This window comes from Silurus aristotelis (genome assembly GCF_946808225.1).
Source record: "Silurus aristotelis genome assembly, chromosome: 17".
Lineage (NCBI taxonomy): Eukaryota > Metazoa > Chordata > Actinopteri > Siluriformes > Siluridae > Silurus > Silurus aristotelis.
In genome coordinates this window covers 6,112,478-6,121,950 of record NC_139590.1, presented here as the reverse complement: position 1 = coordinate 6,121,950, position 9,473 = coordinate 6,112,478, and the positions used below count along the sequence as shown (strand labels likewise).

The window sequence follows — 9,473 nt, the reverse complement described above, 5'->3', positions numbered from 1 at the left end:
TACAGTCTATTTTTGTTTCTATACTTATTGTACAAAACTTCTATGGAGTTTCACAGATTTTCAATGCACCTGTTTGGGTTTCCTTTCGAGATCTTCAGTTTTCTCCCAACTCCCAATTACATACAGGTGGGAACGTTAGAATGAAGTTAAATTAAACATAGGACTGAATAATTGTGTAAAATGCAAATGAGAATTCCATATGCCCAGCATTCTCAGAATAGACCTGGCAACTCTTACACACACAGACCATTTACTGAAGAGGACATTTCAACATACCTACTGTAGAAATAATCTTCATAATCTTAATCTTCAAATTGGAGTATGTCAGGATCTGAGGGATTCCTGCAAGGTATCCAGCATGTTTGTGGTTTTATCTTTGTACTTTTTTATATTTCATTATTTAAAGAGTGTTATGCTGTAGTCTGGGGCTTGTACCTCGAAGTTGTGTGGTCTGGGATTTTGTTTTCCGGAGTCGCATACCTTATTAGAGTTTTTTGCCATGCTTTTTCTGTGAAGACTTTCTGTCTAGACATTCTGTCTATTTTGACATTACTGGAGAAAGATTTAAATACATTTTAAAGCTTTCAAAAATAATAATAAAAATTTACGAAAAATACTTTTCTTTAAAAGTTTATGATATGGTTTCTTTTCCTTCTATTTTTAAACAGATTTTTGGGACCTAAGTTTCTGGAATTTATTTTTGGTGCCTTTTTTTAATCTAATGTTTTAAATTTGATCTGCATTTGGGTTTACACACCTTTAAGTCCCTTCCCTGATGGTGTATATTATGTTTTGTTGATTGGTAAATTAATTTAATAACAAATAGGTTGGGTCTTATTTTTGCCATAACTATTTAATGCTTATTAATTGTTGTTAATTACTTCATTTCACAGTTCCCCCTCAGTTTAAGCTTACAGCTGTTATACAGTTAGTGCATGGGTTAATAACTACTAAGTACTTAACTAGTACTTAACTAGTATATGTGGTTGTGAGAATGAGGAACGCATGTTTCAGGAATTTAGGATTTGCTAGTGACTATCTTGTGTTGAAGTTAGATTTAAACATTTGTAATACTATATACAGTTTTGTGCATCGTTCATATTTTTATGGGTAATATATTAGATATGTAAGTTTTTTATAAAAATATTACTACAGTAGGCTGATCTACAGTTTGTAAAACATCTGCCACAAAACCTTGTCACGCATTGTAAAATGTGCGTGGCAAGTGAGAAAATGGCAGGGGGATAGGCATGAGGAAATTTTAAAACAAATCCCTAAAGCAAAAAAAGACAAATTCCACCAAACATGTTTTCTTTAGTAGCTTATATTTAGTTAGTCAGAGGACACTTTTGAAGTAAAAGCAATTTCATAAAATAGATCTGTAGCAAAATATGAATTGCAAACCTGTACAGTTTCATAGTCATATTTAATATTCATATACTCATCCTGTACAGTGTGTCATTTCATTATTAAAATATATATAATATAAACACAAAATTGTGCTCACAGAATAGGAGCAAAGTTCCATTAGTAAGGAAAACCAACAACCACAAAAACCTTGAAAAGTCTTTTAAGGCAGCATTGATGTTTCTACACCGTAAGTTTTGCACATTAGTGAACTTCTGGGAGAAAAATCATGCTTGAAACTTCTTAACATCTAATTCATTTGCGTTACTTTTCCTACTCGTTCTGCACTAACAAACTTTTCTTTAAGTCTTTCTGTTCTTGAAGGTCAGGCTGTTGAGAGCAAGGTGGAAGCTAAAGTTTTTAAAACTTCCACAATCCATTTTTAGGTCATTTAGCTGAATAAATACTCCCTAATTATGACACACTTTGTTACACAAAGTAACAAAATATATATTTCTCTTCAGTTAAAAATGTTAATATTGTTACTGTGCTAATTACTGTGTAATTGTTTTACATTTATTCATATATTTTGCCAGATTTTTTTTTTTCAAAACTTGTCTCACGATTGTTTTATTCCCATCAACTCCTTCTGCTTATTGAATGCAACAGGTGACCGATCATACACTGTGCAAAACCAAAATTACTATAACAGAATTTTACTGGCCAGTGTTTGCAGTGCATGAAAGATACATTTCACAGTAAATAATTGTAGAACATAATTATGTTCTTTTAACAGTTTATGACTATGATCATTGAAGATGGACTTGATGGTTCCAGGAATATATGGAGAAATTTAAAATTCAATATAACCTGCTACATTTGTCTGATTCTTTTTCATCAGTAACTTACAGTTGAGGCAGGATACAGCGGAGCAGTAAAACCATATAAAAGTCTTTTTACTGTGTGCTTGGAGTAGAGCATTACTGTATTATTTTAGCTACATGAGCATTCAGATGCCTATAATTGGCTGGTCTTGTTTTCTAATCTTAAACTCTGTCAGTGATTGGTTACGGATTTTAGCTTGGCTAATCCCATATTGGATGGCACTTAGAGGTTTGCATTACATAAGGCAGGTAAATAGTGCAATAGTATTTCTACATATACATTGTTTCTTAGATTCATAAGTTTCTCTGTAAAGGTAATATATGAATGAATGAACATATAGTAAACTTTTCCGTAGATAATGTGTAATTTCCCTGAGCACTTACTGTATATTGTTATTATTATTAAGGATGCTCATGCTAAACTAATGTTTGGATAAGAGCAGAAATGGACAGCATAAGGACTGAAACAACTGAAATCATTGATAATCCAGAGCCTGAAAATGATATAATGCTGGCTGCTGAGGAAGGGAGGGAACCTGTTGTAGCCTTCAAGAAATCTACAAAACTTGCTACCTTAGTGAAGATCGTTATATTTGTGGCACGTGTTGTCAAGTCTGAGGTTTTAATAGAGCTACTAGTGCTGTTTGAACTGTTGGTAGAATTGGTGCTGCTGTTTGAGCTGTTGTTGGATCCAGCAGAAACCTGCGAGCTGTTATTGGTGCCGTTCAAAGCAGTGCTGTTCGAGGCAGTGCTGTTCGAGGCAGTGCCATTTGAGGCAGTGCTGTTCAAAGTATTGCTGTTTGAGGTAGTGCTGTTCGAGGTAGTGCTGTTCGAGGTGGTGTTGGTGATTGTGGTGGTGTTGGCGACAATTAAAACTGCAACTTGGAACCATACCTGCCCACTCTGACACATTAGAGGACCTCCTTTTACAGTCTGATAAAGATAAAAAAAATGACCACAGGTAAGTTTTCCTTATTGAGGAATTGAAATGTAAAAAGGGTAAACAACAAAAAGTCTCAGAGACCTGTTCAATCGTCATGGCTACTGTGCAGATGCTGTTTACTGAAGACAAATTTCCACAATCCGCTATATTTGTGGCGAAATGCTGAAGTGTTTGTTGATCTATAGCAGACACAAGGAAAAGATCGATGAGAGCCTATAAAGCTGAAATTTACTAATTCATTATAAATGCTGACATTAACTAGTTTGGTATTCACACACAAATAAACCCATACCTCCTCCTCCTGAGCCCCAGCCAGCTGCCCAACACTGAGTGCCAATGCCAAAGTTTGAGCTCCCCTTGTCTGTGCATATGGGCTGGATGAAGTTGGAAAGCGTAGGCTTAGCAGACAACTGCAGAACTGCAATATTATTGGTGGAACCACTGCTGAATGTAATATTAGTCACATTTATAGACAACTCGTTGGGGTTTGCACCATTCTGGTTGAGCCGACCTAGTTTCACTACCCAGTCAGAATGATTGGTTGAGCTGCAGAGAAAGGTAAACATGTTGCATTAAAATCTGGCTAAGAACATGCATGTGTCTCAAAAAATCTGAAAAATCTTAAAAATCACACATGCACACATGCATGTTCTTTTTGTTTCTATGTAACAATCTAGGTAAAAGGCAAAAACACAAACGAATTAGATAGTGAATGAATGGAGGAAAGTTCTGTTGACAGATGGGTCCAAATTTGACATTCTGACATTTTGAAGAACAGGAGAGAAGATGTTAGCAGACTGCCTCATACCCGCAATCAAACAGGTTTTGGAACAGGGAAGGTTGGACACTTATTCCGAATAAAAGAAGTACTGGAGATACATTGCTACTCAAGTAAGAAATATCTAGCAAAGAACACCTTTGGCGATTTTTACAAGAGGCATGGCAAAGCATTTCAGCTGAATGTTCCTAAATGTCTGAATGACAAAAGTGTGTAAAGCTTTTATTCAAGCTACAGGAGGTTTGTATTTGTACATATGTATTTGTTTGGTCAAAGTTAATCTTCATACTGTTACATAGTGTTGCTTATGAATGAAAGGAACATGCATGTGAAAAAAACATTAAAAAAAAAAAGGTATATACAGTAAACGTGTGTGTGTGTGTGTGTGTGTGTGTGTGTGTGTGTGTTTTTACCTAGAGAAGCAATCAGCCGAGCTCAAAACAAATTGCGTGTCTATCAGTGTTCCACCACAAACGTGAATACCATTGCGTTGCAGGCTGGCCATCCATGGCCACGTACCCGCTGAAGCCAGGGAGCTTCCTGATCCTGAGAGACTATTGAGAACGGCTTTTCCACACACCACAGCTAAAAAGAAAGTAAATTAATTTTATTTTAGCACAATCAATTACACTCTATGCTTCTGGTAACTTTATCAGGAATAGTAAGTGCATAAATATCTATTCTTATGCAAAAAGGACCAATGTGGGTGCAGGTTTTCATTCCAATCAGGCACAAACCATACCTGATAGTCTACTGAAAGCCCATATTAACAAATTAAATGTGTTAGAATTAGTATGATTGGAATGAAAACCTTCACCGAAATTGGCCCTATTAAGTTAATAACCATTCCTGGTTTAGATTTTCTTACGTGGTGCAGTAGTCGTTGCAACATTTGTTGGTGCAGCTGCAAGACCACTGCAGGTCACTTGAAGATCACTGTCAGTGCCAGTGGGTGTATATGTAATAAAGCCTGGCTGGTTTGTGGTGATTGTTTGAGAGATCCAATTCTGATACTGAGAAACTCTCGTATACACACCAGGGTAATTTGCAAGAGCACATTGTTTACCAAAGCTCACAATGCCAGCCTGGATCCACTGAGAGCCCTGTTTAATGACCAGTGGACCGCCGGAATCTCCCTGTACAGTGCAGACAGACATTTATATTGTCTAATTGTACAAATCATCAAACAGAAAAGAGTACAATAAAAGAAGTTAACTGATTAAGATGATGTTACCTGACAGGAGTCCTTGCCGCCTTGCAAGAGCCCAGCACACACCATATTGTTGGTGATAGATCCAACTCCATATAAACAGTTACACTTCCTGTTTCCAACAATTGGTATTTGAACTTCCTGTAATGTCTTAGGAGATGGTAGACTTACTGAGAAAATATAAGTTAAACCTCATTAAAACTACTTGCTTTCTCAATGGTCCAAGCATAACTCTATGACACATTAAAGAATAGTTTAATTTGAATAATATATGTTCTGGTCAACATACATATTTTTCTACACTTCGACTTCAGTACTTTGCTTTAAAGATATAACAACAGCTACAAAAACAACAATAATTCTCACCTCCTGTTTCAATATTTCCCCAGCCAGTGACCCATGTTAAATTGCCACTGAAAAAACTGCTTCCTGTTGCAGCTAGGCAGATAGGAGTGATATAAGTATTTATAGTTACTGCAGAAGACAACTGCAGTAGAGCAAGGTCGTTGTCATTTGTGTTACTACTGTAATCTGGATGTATGAAGATCGAAGTGAGAGACCTTTTCACACTGTTAGAGTTGGTTCCTTGCAAAGTATAAAGACCGAGCACAACAGTCACTTGGGAAGCTTTGTAACTGAAAAAAAAAAGCAGAAACTCGTTCTGTCACCATTACCTCAACATTACTACACTAACATAATGTCAAAACCCATTTAAGTTGTTTGAGGTTTTTGTTATTCTATATGACACCTTGAAAAGCAGTGAGCAGCCGACAGGACCCAGCCGCTATTGATGAGGGATCCCCCACAAAAATGGCCTAATGACACTTGCAAGCTGACCTGCCAAGGCCAAGACCCTGCTACAGCATTATCTCCTCCTACTATCCTGGTGTTGAGAGAAGCCTTTCCACAAACTGATAAACAAAAAGGCAGAAAAACAGTGTTTCAGTTACATTGAAGACTATGATCAATTTTCTTTTTTTCTTTTTTTTTTTTTTTTTATAAAATCAATCTATGTATTTTTTGTTATATTATGTTAACCAGGTGCTTTACCAGAGAAATCATGGTAAAAAATGTTAGGTAACACTTAAAATTTTAAGTTTTTTTACTTAAAATACTTCAAATTCACCAAAATTCACCGAATTCATTCCAGTAGTAATGCAGTTCCACTTTTTTGTGATATGGGTTGGATATCTATCATGAGGGTACATCAGTATATGCTTTCACCAGTGAAAAGAAGAAAAATAAATGAAACGTAAAACTTGCTGAATCATCTACTAGCAAAAAACGACTAGCACATTTTTTTCGTCCACCTATATTCCTGAATTATTATTAGTCAACAATGTCAAATGTTTTAAAATAACTTACCATCCAGCTGTGAGAGGCATCCTAAAAACACAAAAGAATGTGTTAGTAAAACATTAATCATTACTACAACCAGATTTCATTAATTGTTGTTCAACAGATGTTTTGCTGATATTATTAGCATCTTTTCATTTATGACTAATGTCATATTACTTTATCGTTGATCAGCATGAATCAACAAACGTATGTGCTTTTTGCTGTTGAATTCATTAATTAAGGAAAGTAGATTTCATAGATGTCTGGCCAGTTATCCAAACAATAGTACTAGAAACTAAACTGATCTGATTGACTTAGTTGCAATGGGCCTTATAATGGCTAAGCTCAATAATAATAACAAATTAGCAAGGGTGCATCCATCTTAGTGTTTGTTTTTAGCAAATTATTGTGATCTTTTAGGGATATGGAGCTGGCCTGTGATTCCTATAATCTACTGCACCATCACATGACTGTCACATGCATACATTTATCAGCTTTTTACCTGACAATTATAAATCTATGTCTAAAATAGGTTATTTTAGAGGCTCTTACAGCAGATTTGAGCTTGTGGGTGAGTGACTTGACTAATAGGGTCAGTATTAGGGCATTACATTTTTCTTTGTAATCAGGATACGTGAAATATATTATGTTAGCCCTTGCATTAGTCTTCATAATGTGCAATAAAACAATCATGCTGATCAAAGTCCCGATGATGCTTGATCACAGGACCAAAATGGCACAATCGTGTGTAAACGTATGGCATTTTCTGTTTATTTTTCGCTTCTCTCGGTTTTTTGGTCTTGGTGCTGCGCTTTCTGTTGTAAACTCTGCTTTTAGTTTCCAGTTTGTCCTGTTCGTTAAGACCTTTCTGTTGTTTGAATGCCGCATGTTTAACTAGTGGTTAGTGAAATTCTTAATCTGCCACCACCCATGTCAGAAATGTGAAGTCATGGTACGTGCACAATTAGAAATACGACAAGGTCATTCATGTTAGATTTTATTAACTGCTATCCTGGACATTGTGGTTAATGCAAATTATAATGTAATTTGACACCACTTTTTTTCAGCACCCAAAAATCTAAACTAAACCAAAACGTATATACATGGTATTCTGAGAAATCCTTTCACATGGTAACAGCCTAATTAAATTATGTCCATGTTGATATGATACAGCGGTATCTATATACTGCATATTTACTTTCTAAAGAAATCACACTTATTTACAATGTCTTTATACATCTTTCAGCAGACTGAACATTGTTACTACTAAGTTTTTAAAACTTGCTCATTAAATAATCTTGCAGCGAGATAGCTTTGCTAACATTATAAAGTAAATGTCAACATTTCAAGGTAATTTTGATTAAATATATTTAAAGTTGTCTAAGAGTATTGTGGATTGGGAAATTGTGTGTTAAATAATAATTACTCAACAAATCTTTAACATTTAAAAGAGACATTATCAAAGACACAAATCATTCATTTGACTAGTGGTCAATCAGTTTCCTTAAAAAGTTTTGAACTGGAGCCGCTCAACTTTCTATTTCTGAAATTTTAAAACTGGATACTATCCGAGCTAACATTATAGGTAACGTTAAAGTGCAAAATTTTGATAATTAAAAAGAAATGACTATTAAAAAGTGTATTTAATTTTAGAAACCCTTCAGAAAACTTAATTAATTTCACATGTAATAGGATGTAATACTCTAATGTTTTTATCACCAAAGGACAATTACATTTGCATTTCCTTAACATGCTCCAGAGGTATCATACACAAGGGTTCCTAAAATCGCATCATATACAATATTTAACCCAAACAATTAATATCCTTACTTTCATATCTGATAACAATATATTTGAATGAACAGTAATATATTGATGCCTAAATCATTGTTTAGTAGAAAAGTAAATAATGGGTAATTACTCACTAAGCAACTAAGCACTAATGACAGAGCTACCTACTAATTATGTGTTCTGTGGTTGTATGCATGTTTTTGAATGCATGCCTTCTAGCAAATGAGAATTTATTATATACTATTTAAGTATTTAATACTAAGTCCCATTTATACTTATCTACATGACAATACACATTTTAGTTTAATTTAATGCAATTTTATTTGTATAGCTTAAAACAGACAATATCACAAAGCTGTTATGCAAAAATAAATAGATCAACTAGATCAAACTCCCTGAGAGGAAACGACAACGAAGAACCAAACTTAAAAGGGACCCGATCCTAATCTGGGTGACACCAGACGAGGTGACATCAGAGATACATTCATTGTACAATAGTTTCATCATTGTTGAATTTATCTGCAGTTCACTACGTTGCATTCATAACCCCAATCAAGCCAGGATTTAAAAACACCATTAAGCCAAAACCTTATTAATTAGTAAATAACCAACACAAACTAAACATCTTGACCCATAAACTGGTACATTCTGATTGCTGGTTCCAGAGAACAAAGAATTGTAAGAGTAAAAATTTGTTGCGTGCTGAGGAAATCAATGCAAGTTAAAAGCTTACCTTTGGTGAAGATTACGAGCACCACACACAACGTCCTGAACACCATCATTGTCAAATGCTTTTGTGCCATTTAACAACATTATCTGTGGATATACCTTCTATTTGTACCTGTTTCTCTGATCATCCAATAAGACACACCTCTTAAAATCTGTATTTCTCTCTCTACCCCTATCTCTCTCTCTCTCTCTCTCTCTCTCTCTCTCTCTCTCTCTCTCTCTCTCTCTCTCTCTCTCTCTCTCTCTCTATCTCTCTATCTATCTCTCTATCTCTTATATACACATACTCATATTACCCTAAATGAAGAATGCTAATCTGGGTTTAAAAAAAAAAAAAAAAAAAAAAAAAAAAAAAAAAAGATGAAGGGGCATAAATTGCATCAAAACATACAATACATGGTTTAATCAGAAAAAAGTTAATGTAAGACTCTCGTTACCGTCTGACCGGAATTC

The 9,473-nt window shown here is 34.9% G+C and overlaps 1 protein-coding gene across 1 annotated transcript; it reads right to left on the bottom strand.

Moving 5' to 3' along the window:
- Positions 1-2,272: 2,272 nt before the first annotated feature.
- Positions 2,273-9,171, bottom strand: LOC310740601 (polyserase-2). The gene is made up of 10 exons (XM_083567462.1): positions 9,025-9,171; positions 6,528-6,548; positions 5,911-6,073; positions 5,529-5,797; positions 5,187-5,332; positions 4,821-5,088; positions 4,366-4,537; positions 3,467-3,720; positions 3,256-3,353; positions 2,273-3,164 (listed from the first exon to the last, which is right to left on the bottom strand). The coding sequence occupies exons 1-10, from the start codon at positions 9,092-9,094 to the stop codon at positions 2,649-2,651; spliced, it is 1,977 nt and encodes a 658-aa protein (XP_083423588.1). The 5' UTR covers positions 9,095-9,171; the 3' UTR covers positions 2,273-2,648.
- Positions 9,172-9,473: the final 302 nt, after the last annotated feature.

Bases quoted from the DNA above. Each gene is read 5' to 3' on its own strand.
- LOC310740601 (XM_083567462.1), bottom strand. From the start codon at position 9,094: ATGGCACAAAAGCATTTGACAATGATGGTGTTCAGGACGTTGTGTGTG. The intron at 4,538-4,820 runs GTAAGAAAATCT...CTTTCTTTTTAG, and splicing joins TGCAACGACTACTGCACCAC to CTGTGGTGTGTGGAAAAGCC. The intron at 3,354-3,466 runs GTATGGGTTTAT...TGTCTGCTATAG, and splicing joins CTGGGGCTCAGGAGGAGGAG to ATCAACAAACACTTCAGCAT.